The 17,410-nt window shown below is 35.5% G+C and overlaps 3 protein-coding genes across 4 annotated transcripts; 2 read left to right on the top strand and 1 right to left on the bottom strand.

Annotated features, from left to right (window-relative positions):
* On the bottom strand, positions 1-2,215 carry LOC122279703 (3-oxoacyl-[acyl-carrier-protein] reductase FabG-like). The gene is made up of 3 exons (XM_043090483.1): positions 1,810-2,215; positions 1,199-1,428; positions 1-373 (listed from the first exon to the last, which is right to left on the bottom strand). The coding sequence occupies exons 1-3, from the start codon at positions 2,159-2,161 to the stop codon at positions 95-97; spliced, it is 861 nt and encodes a 286-aa protein (XP_042946417.1). The 5' UTR covers positions 2,162-2,215; the 3' UTR covers positions 1-94.
* A 4,262-nt stretch (positions 2,216-6,477) lies between these two features.
* On the top strand, positions 6,478-10,783 carry LOC122279701 (probable auxin efflux carrier component 1b). 2 transcript variants are annotated; one of them, XM_043090480.1, is made up of 6 exons: positions 6,478-8,238; positions 8,607-8,880; positions 8,969-9,054; positions 9,233-9,390; positions 10,134-10,210; positions 10,449-10,783. In XM_043090480.1, the coding sequence occupies exons 1-6, from the start codon at positions 7,125-7,127 to the stop codon at positions 10,519-10,521; spliced, it is 1,782 nt and encodes a 593-aa protein (XP_042946414.1). In that variant the 5' UTR covers positions 6,478-7,124; the 3' UTR covers positions 10,522-10,783. The 2 variants fall into 2 exon arrangements, with proteins under 2 accessions (XP_042946414.1, XP_042946416.1); XM_043090482.1 differs by having other exon boundaries at positions 6,478-8,273; positions 8,621-8,880.
* A 3,560-nt stretch (positions 10,784-14,343) lies between these two features.
* LOC122278273 (transcription factor bHLH106-like) lies at positions 14,344-16,624 on the top strand. Its single transcript, XM_043088439.1, has 2 exons — positions 14,344-14,759; positions 15,583-16,624. The coding sequence occupies exons 1-2, from the start codon at positions 14,454-14,456 to the stop codon at positions 16,000-16,002; spliced, it is 726 nt and encodes a 241-aa protein (XP_042944373.1). The 5' UTR covers positions 14,344-14,453; the 3' UTR covers positions 16,003-16,624.
* The last annotated feature ends 786 nt before the right edge of the window (positions 16,625-17,410 follow it).

The following is a 17,410-nucleotide window of genomic DNA, read 5'->3' as shown; positions in this document are numbered from 1 at the left end:
TTTCAGAAACTACTAATACTTCACACATGAGGTAGATTGTCCTCATATCTCAGTATAATGAAACTTAGTTATATGTCAGTACAAAACATGAACATCAAAGGGAAGAGAAAATAGGAATACCAGGTAGCGTTGCACCTGCATCAACAATGAAAATGTTGCCCGAAACATATTCAGATGAGTCATGTAGTAAGTATCGAACAAGTGATGTTAATGCCGGATCGGATGTGCCATATGTTCTTAAAGGGACAGTTTTCTTAGCCACGTTATTCAGCCAATCTTTTTGCATAAGACTCTGAGTGATCTCAGACTTGAAAATGCCAGGTGATATTGAATTCACTCTAATTTTGTAAACTCCCAATTCCATAGCCATAACCTGCAATATTAGAATGTACAATACAATATAAACTCAGAAAATAATATAATGGAACAGTTTTTAAAGAAAAATATTCAGAGATTTGGAGGACACTGGCTCCTAACTCCATTTTAAGATGTCCTAATATAGTTACAGAAAAAGCCAAGCACGATCACACCCCTTCTCCTTTTCCCCGCCATGTGGAATATGCGGACCGGTTACTAAATATGGAAAAATAAGTAGACATCCAGGTAGAACAATCATCAGCATCTTATGTGTCCTAGTTTCATCAACACGTTGACCCTTAATATCACGATATGAAAATGAAAATGGTGGTGTTTGGAGAAGGTAATTATATCTGTTGCAGTGTTGCTGATTCCAAAAGCGACCAATATGAGAAAATTCAGGTCGTGCAGTTGAAAAGTGTTTGGTCTGAAGGGCATCCTCAAGTCTGCATTTGCATATCTACTCCTAACAGCTTTCTCTAGGAAGTTATTTTCCTTTCAAACGGCAATAAAATAACTCTTTTTTTCCTTAAATAAGAATTATCCTCAGATGACTTTCCTTGAAACAATAAAAATAAATTTCACTTGTATACTAATTCTTTAATAGATTGAAGTAAATCTTTTTTAAGAATTAATTTTTTTCTCCATCTGCAGTGCATTCTTTTTGTGAAGATAGAAGATAGCATAATTTTACTCATAGGTCAGAAAAGAGAATACAATACTAAGGTTCACTGCACCTATAATTTCTCATCCTGAAGAAGTTATTCCCAAACAACTACTATGAAACGCGTTAATGAAACTACCCCACGTTTCGAAACAATTGCATAACAAGTGGCATTACCTTTGTCAAGGTGTTTACGCCTGCCTTTGAGGACGCATAGGCGACACCTCCAGGCAACTGCCCACGGTTAAGACCAGCAATTGAAGATATGTTAATGATTGATCCTCCCCGCTCCGCATCACGCATGCGTATGCAGACATATTTTGACACCAACCAGGTTCCTTTTAAGTTTGTGTTGACGACCTGATCCCATTCCTCCTCAGACAAGTCTAACGTAGATTTCACATCACCTAAAGTACGCAGCGTAATAGTTAAGAACATCGATCAAACAAGTACAATAAAAACAGATAGATCCATATCAAAGTATCCGAATCTTAGACAGGCTCCAAGAATCAAAATACAGAGGAAGAAGCAGCTATGTAGCCATATACTCACAAAGAAGAATCGGGAAATTCGGATAAGACTCAGCAGGCTAATATCAAACGTGGAGTTTGAGTTCCGGCCTAAAAATTAACGAATTCTTTTTATTGTTAAGAAATCAAGGTAGAAGAGATTTAACTTTAATGGTTTGTTGGCTTCGGTTAGTACCAAATTCAAAATTTTCTCTCATTTTCTCAGCAACCAAAAAGAAAGCAAATAAGAACAAAAAGAAAAAAAAAAGAGTAAATTGCCTCTAACTCCCGCATTATTGATCAAGGCGTCGATATGCCCGAACGCGTCCCAAGCTTTTTGTACTGATTTCTCAATGGTGGGAGCATCGGCAGAGACGTCTAGCTCTACAGCCACGGCTCGGAAACCTCGGGAATCGGACGCCGAAGAAGAAGCGAGGTGATTGATTTGGTGGCAGAGGGAGTTGAGTCGGTCGACCCTGCGAGCGGCGGCCACGATCTTGCAGCCGGCATGGACGAGGTCAAGACAGAATTCGCGGCCGAGTCCGGAGGACGCCCCCGTCACCATAACCACTTTTCCCTCTAGGTCCCGCCTCCATGGCTCCTGCAGATGCTCCGCGCCTTGATTCGACATTTCCTTTCTATGTCGAGGGGGATTCACACCAATACAGCCAATGTCCTGAAGCTGATGAAGTACAAAAAATTAATATAATATAATATTATATTATCATTTTTTCTTTTAAAATGACTAGTTTAATGTAAATTCATTTAACTAAAACTTAGATGCTATAGTCAAAAGGTGAGAGTCTAACTAAACTTTTGACTTGACATGGTTGGGCGTTGCCAATACTGTAAGATAGGTCGTATAAGCGTCGTATATATTTTTTTTAATTAATTTTTTTATATATATTTTATATTTATTTTTTTAAAAATAAATACACAATACTTATACATTTTATAACTATAAATATTATTTTTTTTTAATAAATCAAATTTCCCTTAACTATAATAAGTAGACCCACAAAATTCTTAAAACGGGACAATCTAAATATAAATTATATCAGTAAATTAGGAAATAATCGAAGACAATAATTTGATTAGATAGCTGAATATCTTAACATAGTACGTAACGTTTTGGGTTTTTTTTTTTTTTGTTATTTTATTAAAATAACATAATAACACAATAGTTTGCTAAAACATTAATATTTAATACTATTTATCATTTATTTAATCATAATCATAAAATCCATCTCATCACTTCATTTGTGCGTTTGATTGTCTCAAAACACTTTATTTTGTGATTATAAAAGATATGATTGGTTGAAAATTATAAGACAACAAAAATTTTAATCTTTTATTTTATATTATTTTGATTGGGGTCACGACAAATCGGTGGTAGCAGTGGCTCCTCGGTCTTTTTATTTTTTTTTTAATGGTCGGTTGGTAGCAAGGTTTTAAAACGTTTAAATAAAAAAAAATTGTGAAAAACGAGAAGACGTGGAATTCAATTAAAAATACAGTTTCATGGTGGTTGGGAGGGAACATGAAGAAGTGGACCATTACATATAATTGTTTTATCTATTAGATCATATCAAATTATTTTATTTTTATTTATAGATAATAAATATTTTAATTATAAAAATATTACATAAAATTAAATTTATAAATTGATATCACTTGATGCAATATATTAGATTATAAAATTACTTTTATTATAAAGTAAATTTAACGGATCACATAAAATTACGTCAGTTTGTGAATTTATTTTTAGATACTTTCTTTGTCTATGTAGCATCTCTGTTCATAAATAGTTTATTATTATTTTACTATAATTTATAAATTATTTCATTACTATTTATAAATGATCTGAAATACTCTTAACTTCCAACGTGCTTATTCTCCTTGTCCAATGGTGCGTACTTTGTATTATTATTCTACCACTAATTGAGCCCATAGTTGAATTAGGATTAAAATAAAAGTTGTGCTATATATAAGTGGGTGCATTAGCACACTAATTATAGTGAAATCTATTATAATTTTTAAAAAACTAAAACATCAATAATTTTTTAGTATAGTTGATATGGAAAGCTTCCACGTCAATAATGTACTGGGCGTGTAAAAAATCAGGCTTCTAAATATATATTTTTTTAAGATAATTATATATATTTAATTTAGATATTTGGATTATTCTTTCAAATCGAGTGTGCAAAACTTACACGCTCTAAAATTATAAATATCATTTCACTTCCAACTTAGGGTTTAGATTGTGAGAGATACATATAATTAATTTTGACAACATTTATAGTTGTTTGGATGAATTATTCGACAACATTAAATACTCAATAAAAATATGAACTCTAGGAGATCTAAATCCTAACATTTAGAAAATAAGTACGGTATATGATGTTCATAATATATGTATGTAACATTGTAGAAAATATTATAAATATAGTCTAATATGACAATTCGTATTATATCCATCTCTTTTTCAAATTTCAATCATAGAGAATATTTAAAGCTTATAATCATAAAACAGTCTTAAACGTTAACAGTGTTGAGATCATTCATTCATGGTGTATTGCTCTATACAAGTCAAGGCATGACCAATCTTAAAAAAATAAAAAAGCAAAAGAAGAAAGAAATCATAAGGTTTGGTAGGTTGGCATCTTCATCTACATCTTCCTCTACATATAATATAAGCATGATTTTTATATTACACACCAATAAGCAAACATTACACTTGTCACTATTTATTTTTATTTTTATTTCTTGGGGTGTCCCGCAACATTGTCGTGACCCACTGGGATGCACAAGAAATAATCCCTGCCCAATATTTCTTTTATGGATCACGAAGCAGGAAGGATTTTTCTCTTCCCCCACCCTAAGGCCCATTCTAATGGACTGGAATTTTTTGGACCCTCAACAAAAGTTTACCAGTTCTAAACTAAAAAGGTCTTTATCGAGAAAAATTTGGTACACGATCGAAACTTTTTTTTACAGTATGTATAGATGTCTTAAATTTACTTATGTTTGGTTTGGATACAAAGTTTAGATAAAATGAAAAATTTTTAAATAGTAATAAGATTTTTGAATTAAGATGAGATAAAATTTTTTATAAAATAAATATACGTTTAAATAGTGAAATGAAATGAGACAATTTTTAATTTTTTGGATTTGGAAAAAAGTGTGGGCCCCACTATTTTATAAATAGCCTAATTGTGCATTGGTCATGTGCTATTCACAAACTATTCGTGTCACTTTTGTACTGTTTACTTTTAATTTTTACTATTTATTTAAGAAGATGTTTTTAAAATTTAGAGATAAAATATAATATATTTGGATAAAAAAATTACTGTACAGAATAAATGAAATGAAAGTAAAATATATTTTATAATAAAATATATTTACAATTCGACATATTATGTCAAATCATGTCAGTTGTAAGTTTACAATCAACGTGATAATATAGATCTATGAACATATAAATAAAGGTTTTTCATGTTGCTGCCATGTGAATTACCAAAAGGCACTTTAGGGAGGCCGCACTCACCAGCCAAAAACGCTCGGAATTGCTTGTTTTGTTGTCAAAATACAAGGTGGTAGAAAAAGAGATGGGAAACAAGGAAAAATCTATGCGGTCAATTAACAAGATAGATAAGCCGCTTTGCAAAAAGAACCCAATTCCTTTCAGACCAGATTCATAAGCCCACACACAATGTATTTATATATTTAGTACTACTGCTTCTAGATGATCACCTTTTGATCACACGAGTTGCTGCCCCCACCCACCATCATTTTCGTCTCAAGTGGCCAGATTTGAGGAATACAGACCTACTAAAGTTTATATATAACAAAGACCGATCGAATTAGGATGTTGATCGAATTAGGATGTTCTCTTTATCATCGACTACTACTGTTGTGATCAAAAGAGAATGATTCATGTTAGTGATGACACAGATTTCTGCACTTTGACCGAGATTCCCATTTGCCATATATAATTCCAGCATTTGAGGGTTTTTATGCCTATTTTTCTCATAGATCTATCCTGTTGCTGTTGTTGTAAGCTTTGTTTAATCCTTTTTTCATTTTATGATGATGATATGTTCTTTTCATGCACCTCTTCCTGTGATTGAACAGTGATAGAGAGAATAGTCTCTTGCCCATCGAATCTCTCCACTATCCCAGACACTCGCTATGCCGATTGCCGGGTATACTTTATGCATGCATGCATTGATGATTCTATGCAAATGAAGAAGGATTTACGTGCCTATATACGTGTATATATAAGTAGCAATATGTTAGTTGTCGTTGGACATAAAGCTTGAAGCTTGCCTGCATCCATAATGAAATTGCCTATTTTGTTTTGACCATCTACGTCACCTTTCAAATATATACGTCCATATGATGTTCTATAAAATTTGAATTCTGTTATATATATTTATTTTTTATATAAAATAATTATTTTATTTTAAAAAAATAATACAGTCAATCACATCAATAAAATTTATAAAAAAATTACATAAATTTGACTAAATATAAAATTTATATTATCCACAAATACATGGAATTCTTGTCTTGAGTGTAATTGCATGTTTTAATTCAAAATTATTTAATCAAAAGATCAATATATTATTGTGTGTATACAAAATAAAAATACAAATTAAACACAACCGAAAAAAATAAAAAAAGAATGATAAAGTTACAATCATCTTATTATCTATTTATTATTTTTTTATATTTATTTTTTTAATTTTTAATTTTATTCGATGATTAAGGAATTGATTATTAATAAAATTATATATTTTTTTTAATTTTGTTTAATAATTAAAGATGTTAAAAATATATATAAAAGAAAATGATAAGGAAAAAAAAAGAGAGAAGTCAGACAGAAAAAGAAAAAATATATACATTGTCATGAGCAGCCGTAAAGATATTAATTAAATGCAGAAAGGGTAGAGAATCTGCGGAAGCTCCCGTGGCTCTGAGCTTTTCCCGTTTCCTCTTGCTCAATCTCCTTTCTTTCACCTGGGTGATGTTTGGTGTTCTCCTTTCCGTCTCACTCGCAGAGTCGATTTTTCTTCGCTACAAGTCTATCTCAGATACCCATTCCTCTGCTCAGAGACTGAGAGCTATAGAGAAATTATTACCCATTCCTCACTCTCTCTCTCTCTCTCTCTCTCTCTCTCTCTCTCTCTCTAATTTTCCGAATCCAAAAAAGATAACAATGAAAAGAGGTTCCGAAAAGCACTCGGCTTTTATTTCTCTGTCTGCCATCGAAGTGCCGTAAATCTTGTCCCTCGCTCCCCTCCCATTATCCCGTCCCCTCTCGCTACTCTCTCTCTCTCTTTCTGTGGGGCATTGGGGGAACTTCTTCTGCTTAGTTTTCCCGGGCATCTTCCTCCCATCTCTACTAACCACAGTAACTCATAAAGCAGTGCACTTTACTAGGCTGGACTGTTTTCCCCCACGATTTCCCTGCCAGAAAATCTCTCAGAAATTCCGAGGTCATATTCCTTCCACTTTGTACACAACCCCGTCTGGTCGTTCTACCCCGCATTTCCCTCTCTGGGTAATCCTCGAAGTCGAAGCCAACCAAAATGATCACTCTCATAGACCTCTACCACGTTCTCACAGCCGTTGTGCCTCTGTACGTGGCCATGATATTAGCTTACGGCTCTGTCAAATGGTGGAAGATCTTTACCCCCGACCAATGCTCAGGCATCAACCGTTTTGTGGCTCTTTTTGCTGTGCCTCTCCTTTCCTTTCATTTCATCTCCACCAACAACCCCTATGCGATGAACTACAGATTCATAGCCGCTGACACTCTCCAGAAGGTTATAGTCTTGGTGGTCCTCGCTGTCTGGTCAAGGACCAGCTCAAGAGGCTCTCTTGAATGGTCCATCACCCTTTTCTCGCTCTCCTCTCTCCCAAATACACTCGTCATGGGCATCCCTCTGCTCAAGGGCATGTATGGAGACTCGTCAGGGACCCTCATGGTCCAAATAGTCGTCCTCCAATGCATCATCTGGTACACTTTGATGCTGTTTCTGTTCGAGTACAGGGGAGCCAGACTCTTGATCGTCGAGCAGTTCCCAGACACTGCTGGGTCCATTATTTCCTTCAGAGTTGATTCTGATATCATTTCCTTGGATGGGAAAGAACCACTAGAAACCCAAGCTGAAGTTGGTGAAGATGGGAAACTCCATGTTATTGTGAGAAAATCAGCTTCTTCTTGCTCCGAAATCTTCTCCCGGCGATCTCACGGGCCTAACTCTGGTCTTTCACTCACTCCCCGGCCATCTAATTTGACCAATGCCGAGATTTACTCGCTTCAATCATCAAGAAATCCAACCCCTAGAGATTCCAGTTTCAATCACACTGATTTGTACTCCCTGGTGAACGGTAAGAACGCGAGCAGTGTGAGCCCGAGGCAGTCCAATTTCGGCAATCATGGTTTCGACGAGGAGAGCGGGGTAGGCGTTCTCGGGAATCACGCGAAATCGAATGGGGCTTATCCGGTTCCGACGAATGCAGGGATTTTCTCACCTGTCACGAGGAAGAAGGCCAATGGGTTTGGTGCTGAAGGAGCTAAGGACCTTCACATGTTTGTTTGGAGCTCAAGTGCTTCCCCGGGTTCTGAAGGTGGGATCCATGCTTTCAGGGGTGGAGGAGAGTACGGGAGTGAGCTTGGTGGGGTTGGTCACCAAAAAGGTTTAAACAGTGATCTTCAAAATTTTAATTTCGACGTTCTGCTGACATTGTAGACTATTAGTTCTGAATGCTTGTGCTTGTCTCTCTTTTGGATTTTTGTTGGCCGTTGATTTTGGATTTATATTGGAGGTTCTAAGGAGTGGGGTTTGTCGGTTTTTGGTTTTTGACGTACTCAACTTGTCCTTTTCGTTTTATCTTTACCTTGGATGGGATATGGGCTCCTCCTCCCTTTCCCATAGCAGATTTGAAACAGAATCCCTGTTTTTCTCGGTCCCAAATTTGTCACCACTCCGACCTCTTTTTTCTTTTGTCGTTTTCTCGATCATGTGTTGCGTTATGGTCATCGAAATCTCGTGTTTGATATCTAGATTATCATGACGAGTTTGGTCGGGACGAGTTCAGCTTTGGAAACGGGCCAGTGACGAATGGGGAAGGCCCTGTTCTCTCAAAGCTCGGTTCGAGCTCCACAACTGAGCTGCACCCCAAGGCTGCAGGTGCTCACGATGAATCGAAGATGGCGTCTTTGCCGCCTGCTAGTGTTATGACCAGACTCATTTTGATTATGGTGTGGCGGAAGCTAATCAGGAATCCCAATACTTACTCCAGCCTGATTGGCCTCACCTGGTCCTTGGTCTCATTCAAGTACGTTAAAGCTAGATCATCCACCGTTTCCGTAGCAATTTTCAAGTGTTAATTCCCTCGCCTTTTAATCTGTGCAACAATTTTGCAGGTGGAATATCGTTATGCCAGCGATGATTGCACGTTCGATATCCATTCTATCTGATGCTGGTCTTGGAATGGCCATGTTTAGTCTTGGTCTGTTAAATTATAAACCCGTTTCGGGATTTCTTAGCTTTTGTACTTGGACCAATCAAAAAGAAATTTCTTAGCTTTTGTACTAGGTGGAAAATCTGAGGCAACAAAAGTGTGTTTTTTTTTTCTTCTTTTTTATGGCTAGAGTTTTGCTCATTGTTTCTGTCTTGTGTGGTGGCAGGTTTGTTCATGGCGTTGCAACAGAGAATTATTGCATGTGGGAACTCTGTTGCTGCTTTTGCCATGGCTGTTCGATTCATCTGTGGTCCTGCTGTCATGGCTGCTGCCTCGTTTGCCGTTGGTGTACGAGGAGTTCTTTTGCACATTGCCATTGTACAGGTAAAAAGGGTACCCTAATTAGTGCTAGTGAAAGCGCCCGGTTCACTTAGGCATGAGATAAGTCCTATATTTATTAATGGATCCGGCGTAAAGTTACAAACTATACTTGAAAAAAAGTTTTTAATTTAATAATTTAACATATTACATCAATTTACGTCAATTAATTTCTATAAATTCTTTTTCTTATTGGCACCAGGTGTCTAAGAATAACGTATCGACTAATCTCGACTAATCTTGGAGGTGCACAGACTCTCGACAAGGAGTTTTCTGCAAATGCATTTCTAGTAATTCAATGAGAAAATCTCCTAATCCAATAGCTCCTAGAGATTGTTTGCACTCAAGGAAATTTGAATTTTAAATCTAGGAGAACATATCCCCAAAGCCAAGGTCTTTACCACTTGAGCCAACGGGTTTAAATTCTATTTAGACCAACTACTTGTTTAAGCACAGATGCCACATAAAATCTAAGCACTAACACCATCTACACTGAAGCCAAGTGCACGTTTAAAAACTGATGCATATTAACAAAATATTTATAAAATACAATGAAAAGCGCCTGAAGTGCCCCGTTTGCTTTTGTCAAGCGAGGTGCTTCGGCTTGGCGTTTTGTGCTTAAGTGCGCCTTTGCCAACACCTATCCCAGTTCCAAATCATGTTTCGTTGTCTAACTCGTTTGCTGAATGCAACTTTACTTGCTCTTATGCATGCAGTAGATAATGTAAGATTTCTTCTCAAATTTTCAGGCAGCTCTTCCCCAGGGGATTGTCCCCTTTGTCTTCGCAAAGGAATACAATGTTCATCCTGACATTCTGAGCACTGGGTTCGAACCATACTCTGATTCTCATTTAATTTCTGATGGACTGTATTATATGCTTACAAACTTGCAAATGCATGTCACGTTTCATGAGACATTCTAGTATGGACATTGATGGTCGATTATCTATAGGAATAAGCTGATGAGCTGTGTGCTAACTCTCATCAATGATCATGCTATCATGTTTCTAATTTTTTTCAAGTTTTTGGTAGTAATACCTACTTTGGCGTTCTCTTTGTTGCAGGGTTATATTTGGGATGCTAATAGCTCTTCCTATAACATTAGTTTACTACATCTTGCTGGGACTTCGAAGCTGAGGAACTGAAACTGTGTTAGAGAAATAGTTAATACAGGCTAGTGCTTACCCTTTTGGAATTGGGGAGGTTTTGATTTTCCTCTCTAACAGACTAACGAAATAGAATTTCAGTAGTTTAGAGAAGAGAAAGAAAATAGGAAACAAATTGGGGAAAGATAGAAGAGCGATAAATTGAAGCTGGAGCTCTTAACTTTTGTCAACATTTTGCTCTTTTGTTTTTGGAAAAAAAGAATGACCATGTGCTCCTGCTTTTGTTCCTTCGACGAAGCTTGTTTTTAGTTGCAGATACCTCTACTTTTTACTTCATTTTTAAGGTCAAAAGAGGATTTCGATTGGAATCTCTGTGCAAGAAAGTCCATCACGTAACGATATTCACGTTTGCCTTGTTCTAGAGAAAAACGTGCGTGTGCATGGCGTCCTCGGTTGAACCGGCTGTCCCTCTCGCTTTAAATTTTGACCTGTCTGGATTTTTATACAAATTTAGGTAAAGGCATATTGAAAACGTCGCAGAGCTATAATCCTTTAGTTAGGCTTGGGGGAAATTAATGGCTGTCAATTCTGATAAGGTGGAAGTTAGCATAAGTTGCCTAATTTTTAGGTCAGCCATGGACGCATCAACGATTCAACAGCAACAGATCAATGTTCATTGCGGTCAAGTTTTTTCTCTTTGTGCTCGTGAATTCAAAGTAGTTCTAAACGATATTTGCAAGTTTTCTGAATGACCGTGGGATTATGGGTGAACATGAACAGACTAGACTGACTATCGTCAACAGAGACCAGCCGTCGGATTTAAGAACCGGCTGAAACTGATAGAGAACCGGTCGGCTAGCAGTGAAAAAATAAGTAAAATCGATGTCCTAGTTCAATCGAGACCAAATTGGCTGATATAATATATTATATCATTTTTTAATATATTTTTGATATAAAACGATGTCGTTTTACTTAAGTGATATAAAACGATATCGTCATAATTAAATAGACAATTGTTCAAGTCAAACGGCATTATTTTATACCTAGGGTTATCAAAAATAAATATATGAAACGACACATACCAAACGGCGATGTTTTGGGTTAGTGCTAGCCTCCCCTTCTTCTTACTCTTCCTCTGCACCGTTATCTCTCTCTGTCAAATTCTCTCATCTCCCTCTCAGCTGTCTCTCTCTCTTTGATGCCATCGATCCATTTAAGATTTGTTGATAGGTTTTTTTGCCGTTGTGGTCCCTCTCTCCCTCCATCCATTTGCACAGTTTCAAGCTCTCTAATCTCTGATTCATTTGAAGTTTGTTGGTGGGGTTCTTTTTAGTTTTTCTAGTGATTTTGTTGTCAATCTTGTGATATTTGTTGTGAGATTTGTTGATGGTTTGGTATTTTGTACTGAGTTTTCTGCCACACTTCAGAGGAAGAGATAAATTGGGTTTTAAGATATTTTCTAATTACTTTACTCGTTTCCAGATTCTTTCAACTTAAAATTTCTACTTCCAATCCAAAATATTCAAAGACAAACAGTTTTTTGTTATCCCACTATCACTATCTCTTTGTAGACTTGTAAACCGACAAAAATACCAATGAACCAAAAGCCACCGATGAGTCGATGGTAATCGATTTTATCTTCCTTTATCAGTGGTTTTAGTCAGTATCTCCTCCTGAAAAACACGCCGATAGGGTCGGTTTTCACCGGATATGTAATTGTAGATTCACTTCATCTCAGTGCAGGCAATTGTCTGAATCCCTCAAAAGCCGCATTTTCAGGGGAAAATGCCACTATACGTGGGGGACATCAATATAAAAGTAGGAGACATGAATCGCATTTTGGGTCTGCCCTTGGGACATTCACTCAGCTCATGGTGGTGATTATGTACTTGAAAGGTGCTTTATAAGTAGACAAGAATTGCCTATTTTGACTAATTATTGTACGCTGGTTCTGTATTTTTTCGGCAATCTTCTGCTAAACGATCTTGGATATGGCTGCATCGTTTCACACCAAATCTATGAGGGAAACCATTTGCCTTAAAGGCCTTTGACAAATGCAAAAGAACAACCTTGGCATTCAAACGTAAGATCTGGCATTGGCCCAGTTAAGATTTCCCAATCTATGACCACATTTTTTGTAACAGGATATATAACTATCAGTGAAATGTTATAGTTCAGAAGATAGTCATGATCTAAACAGGTACAAGCTGTCATGACTGCAAATATTTATTATTTTTTACAGAAAAATAATGTTAGGTAAAAGTCTTAAATAGATAAATCTGATACAAATTTTTTTATAAAAAAGCGAATCTCAATAATAAAGAAAAGTTATTTTTATACGTTTTTATTTTAGGTGATGTTTTTTTTTTATATGGATTTATATAAAACTTGTCTATTAATTGAGATTTATATAAATTATTTCTCTTAATAGAAATATTGCAATACGATAAAGGCTAGATTTTCAGACGCGTCATGTCAATTTGTAATTTACTTTTGGAAAAATTTCATATACCGAACATTTTTCTTGTACTTCTAATCATAACTGCATGGGAAATTTCTTACCCGGGGTTAAATGGCCGGGGTGATCATCAGGGTGACAATACCTTTCCGTTCCTGAAATCATGAGTTGCATGGGGACATACAAACCGTCTACTTTCGGCGAAAATTCTTATTTTTTATGCGAAACTATTGCTTAGTTTTCTTTACAAACTTCTCATGAATTCGAAACAAACCTTTTAAAATTATATTGATTTTTAAATAGTCCTAATTATATGACATGATCATATGATAATTATTAGTTAGATGATCTTAACAGAACAGGCGATCTTTAAAAAAAAATGGGCAAATTATAAAATGAGTTGCAATTTAAGGTGACAACTTTAATAATTTTGTAACGTTCATGTTGCAAAAGTCGCGAGAGTTTGAAAGAGTTTTAGTGCATGGGGTACCACTCCAGCTCCCAGCTAAATGTTTATTTTTTTATTTATTTTTATAAAAATATTTAAAACATGTTTGATTATTATTATTCAAGAAATATTTTAACTATAAAAAAATTACACAAAATTAAAATCATAAATTGATGTGATTTAATGTAACATATTATATTATAAAGTTACTTTTATTGTAAAGTAGATCTAACAAATTAATCTTATGAAATTACGTTAATTTATGGATTTAACATTTTGTATAATTTTTTTATGTCTGTAATAATTTTCTTATTGTTTTTTCAAACTGATTGTAAATGTAAAAGATCATTTTTGTGAGATTATCATAAACTGTGAGAAAATGTGAGATTTTGAGTTTGAAAAAAAATCAGAAGCGGAGCTTGGGGTCATGGCTTAATTTATGTTCTTCAATTTTCCATGAGTTCTATATATTTTCTATTTTTCTTTATTAATGCTGAATATATTAAGTCTTTATCTACTATTGAAAGCTCTTGATTTTGATATTTTATTATTACAAATTACCTGCATGGTATATCCCTAAATGCATCACATTTATTATAAATATATAAAAAATATTTAATTATCGTAATAATCCAAAAGTATTAAGAACTCAAAATACATATGTTGGGAAATACTTTAGACATTAAGAAATTATATAAAAATAAACTCATAAATTAATGTGTCTTGATATAGTATATATGTCAGATTGTAAAATTATTTTTATTATAAAATTAATATAATGAATTTCATAAAATCTCTTTAATATAGTATGATATATAATCATGCATGGTACGTGATATTAGAAGGAGAAGAAGATACATCTCGCGAGAAATTTCATCGACTTTATTCCACGACAACATCATTGAATCAACACTGTAAAAGGGCCCAAAGGAGCCAAAAAATTCTTTGATAAAACCCTAAAGGGTCAAGAGAAAACGCCACCGAAAGCTTCCAACACTTCCTTATTATTTTCACTCGCTCCCTCCAATCATAACTTCAACGCAGATCGCCCAGCAACATGCTTCAACCAGAAAACCAAGACCTCTACCGCTTCTTCACCGGCAACGGCGCCTTCATCAACGTCGGAGTGCCATACGGTTTCCCTGCAAACTGTGATGATCAGTTTCCTGCCGGGATGCAAAGCTTCTGTAGTACTTCCAGCTCGTATTATCCCAGCTTGGAGATGTCGGCTTTATTAAATTCGCCACCGCAGGATAGAGCACTTGCCGCCCTGAAGAATCATAAAGAGGCTGAGAAGAGGAGGAGAGAGAGAATCAACTCCCATCTCGATAAGCTGAGGAGTCTTCTTCCTTGTAATTCTAAGGTGAGGCTTCTAAGCATATATGAACGTAAATTCTTTCTTTGAGAAGGTTGGGTTTATGACTTTGATGTTTGGGAAGGATTTTTTTTTTTTTTTCAGGTCGTGAGTTAGTGAGAGGTACGAGCTAACAATACGTGTTTCCAATTCGATTTTTCTTTTTTATTAATGCTGCTTTTCTTTTTTCTGAAAATTATGAGCTTGAAGGGTCGCAATTTGCTTTGCTCAAGATAAGATTCTCATCATGTTGATGTGTTTTGTGCTTTGTTGACTGTTTGTTTAGCAAGAAAAAGTAAATAAAGAAACAGATCGCGATGTTGGACTTTTCATTATCTTTGACCGAAAAAGGCCGACTTCATTAGGCAAAGATCAGTACTTTCATTATGAGTTGACATCTACGACCTTAAATTCTTCTTCAACTTGTTTATTCCTTTGTTTTCTTTTTGGTCTGTGTGGCGGGCGATAAAGCATTATGAAACAATGATCTCTAGAGCTTTGCTTTCGTTTATATTTCTACTTTCTAGGCAACCAAACTGTGCTTAATTTGGGATTCTCCGCTGCATTAGAAGAAGAAAATATTACTTAATAACCCATTCTTTTTATGAATTAATTAGATTCCGAAATCTGGGATTCATAAAATTCTTTCGGAAGTTATGAACGTTCAAACTGTACTGAATACAGAATCTGAAAAGAGATAAGGAATCAAAAGCTTTTATAGCTTCTATGGTTATAAGCGACTTTAATTGGGAAAGCTGTCCGGCTTTTCAGAATAGGGTTTTCTGACCCCTCCTCCCTCCCTACTCTTCTTCTTTTTCTTTTATCTTCTCAGACAGACAAAGCTTCATTGCTGGCAAAGGTGGTCGAACGTGTTAAAGAGCTGAAAGAACAAACGTCACAAATCACGGAACTGGAAACCTTCCCTTCCGAAACTGATGAAATCACCGTACTCTCCGGTGACCACAGTGATGGCAGGATAATATTCAAAGCCTCGTTGTGCTGTGAAGACCGCACCGACTTGATGCCAGACCTTATCGAGATTCTAAAATCTCTTCATTTGACAACTCTAAGAGCAGAAATGGCCACACTCGGCGGAAGAATTCGAAATGTTCTTATTGTCGCCGCGGATAAAGATCACAGCATTGAATCAGTACATTTCTTGCAAAATGCCTTGAAATCTTTGCTCGAGCGTTCAAGTTCTAGTGATAAGTCCAAAAGGCGACGCATATTAGACCGCAAAATAGTTATGTAACAGTGATTGCTCGATCGATATTGGTACTCCATTTCATATTTTTGTCGTTAGTTTTTGCATTTTATATTTGATAAATGCTATAATTACAAATAGATTCTAAAAAATAAGTCGGCAAACTGATTATTATATGATTTTATATTATACGTTAAATTTATTTTATAATAGAAATAAATTTATAATCTAACGTATGATATATATATAAAATTATATCAATCAGTCTATTTATTTTTATAGAATCTTTTTGTAGTTAAAATATTTTTATCCTACATGTTATCTTCGGTCATGAGCTATCTTTAGTATGTTTGATGGGTTTGATCAAATGTTTCAACCCATAATTTCTTTTTCTTTAACAAATTATAGGCATGTGTGTGACTTTATATAGATCGGTGAGGTTTAACTGTTTAAGACCTCATAATTATCTAGTGCATGTGCATGTAACAACAATATTGGTTTTGCATATATAGATAAGGTGGAAGACTATATTCTCATGTATTAGTACGAGATGATTTTATGGTGAAAACTAATCATGTGTACGAGACGTATGAGGATTGGGTTTGTATAGAAGATTTGCTTATGTAAGTTTCCAAGCTCAATATGATCAATACTATATTATTTTCTCTCACATTCTTGAGCACTGGAAATATATTTTAGAGTGTTTTTCCTTTCTAATTTCTTTCTTCTTTCTTAATGGGGTCGAGGGACGGATCGAAATGAGAGGGATTTTAAATTCTTCACTTGAATAGTTGGTTAGTGTTGATGAATAAATTTCATATTACTTGTAAATAAGATCTTCGAGTATGTTTATAAATAATGAACAAACTTTTCTTATTAAATCCATTTTAATGTGAGTTACACGATGAACAGCTACTTTGCTAGTTTCCTTGACCCTATCTTGCCGGCCTCCTTCCATGCAGCATCTTAACAAAAATCAGCTTTGGAGAAACAATTAATAATTAATGTTTTATAAGCTCGATGATCAACATTTAAATCAATGTTTAAGGCCGTCCAAGTAATCGATTCTTCATAGTTATCATGTACTATTATAGATTAAAGGGTTCTTTGTTCTCTTTCTTGGTCCAAGATTAGAAGTAGCTAGACAGACAAAAATTCATGGATTAATAATGGTAAATTGACCAAGATCAGAACTGGGAAAGTATGATGGCCATCCACTTCAGAAGTGAACAAACGGACAAAGGCCAGAGAGGCTCAGAGAGAGAGAGAGAGAGAGAGAGAGAGAGGGGGGGGGGGGGGGGGGAGGCGTGCGTAAAGGAAGCTGACAAAAAGCAGAAATCATGCGCTGTGAGAAGAAGAAACGAGAAAGTGAAGGAGGAAGGAAGTGCATGTGGCGTGATGTGGAGGGAGGGATGGATTCAGGGCAGATGGGATTGGCTAGCTGTTTCTTTCTTTT

Source organism: Carya illinoinensis, chromosome 10, assembly GCF_018687715.1.
Source record: "Carya illinoinensis cultivar Pawnee chromosome 10, C.illinoinensisPawnee_v1, whole genome shotgun sequence".
NCBI lineage: Eukaryota > Viridiplantae > Streptophyta > Magnoliopsida > Fagales > Juglandaceae > Carya > Carya illinoinensis.
This window is presented reverse-complemented; position numbering and strand designations above follow the sequence as displayed.

What these genes read in the sequence shown, in the direction of transcription:
- LOC122279703 (XM_043090483.1), bottom strand. Translation starts at nt 2,161, where the DNA reads ATGTCGAATCAAGGCGCGGAGCATCTGCAGGAGCCATGGAGGCGGGAC. An exon ending in CAATAATGCGGGAGTTAGAG is followed by an intron (nt 1,429 to 1,809) that starts GCAATTTACTCT and finishes TGCGTACTTTAG; the next exon opens with GTGATGTGAAATCTACGTTA. An exon ending in GCGTAAACACCTTGACAAAG is followed by an intron (nt 374 to 1,198) that starts GTAATGCCACTT and finishes CTAATATTGCAG; the next exon opens with GTTATGGCTATGGAATTGGG.
- LOC122278273 (XM_043088439.1), top strand. Translation starts at nt 14,454, where the DNA reads ATGCTTCAACCAGAAAACCAAGACCTCTACCGCTTCTTCACCGGCAAC. An exon ending in TTCTTCCTTGTAATTCTAAG is followed by an intron (nt 14,760 to 15,582) that starts GTGAGGCTTCTA and finishes TTATCTTCTCAG; the next exon opens with ACAGACAAAGCTTCATTGCT.
- LOC122279701 (XM_043090482.1), top strand. Translation starts at nt 7,125, where the DNA reads ATGATCACTCTCATAGACCTCTACCACGTTCTCACAGCCGTTGTGCCT. An exon ending in TGGTCCTTGGTCTCATTCAA is followed by an intron (nt 8,881 to 8,968) that starts GTACGTTAAAGC and finishes ACAATTTTGCAG; the next exon opens with GTGGAATATCGTTATGCCAG. An exon ending in AATGGCCATGTTTAGTCTTG is followed by an intron (nt 9,055 to 9,232) that starts GTCTGTTAAATT and finishes GTGTGGTGGCAG; the next exon opens with GTTTGTTCATGGCGTTGCAA.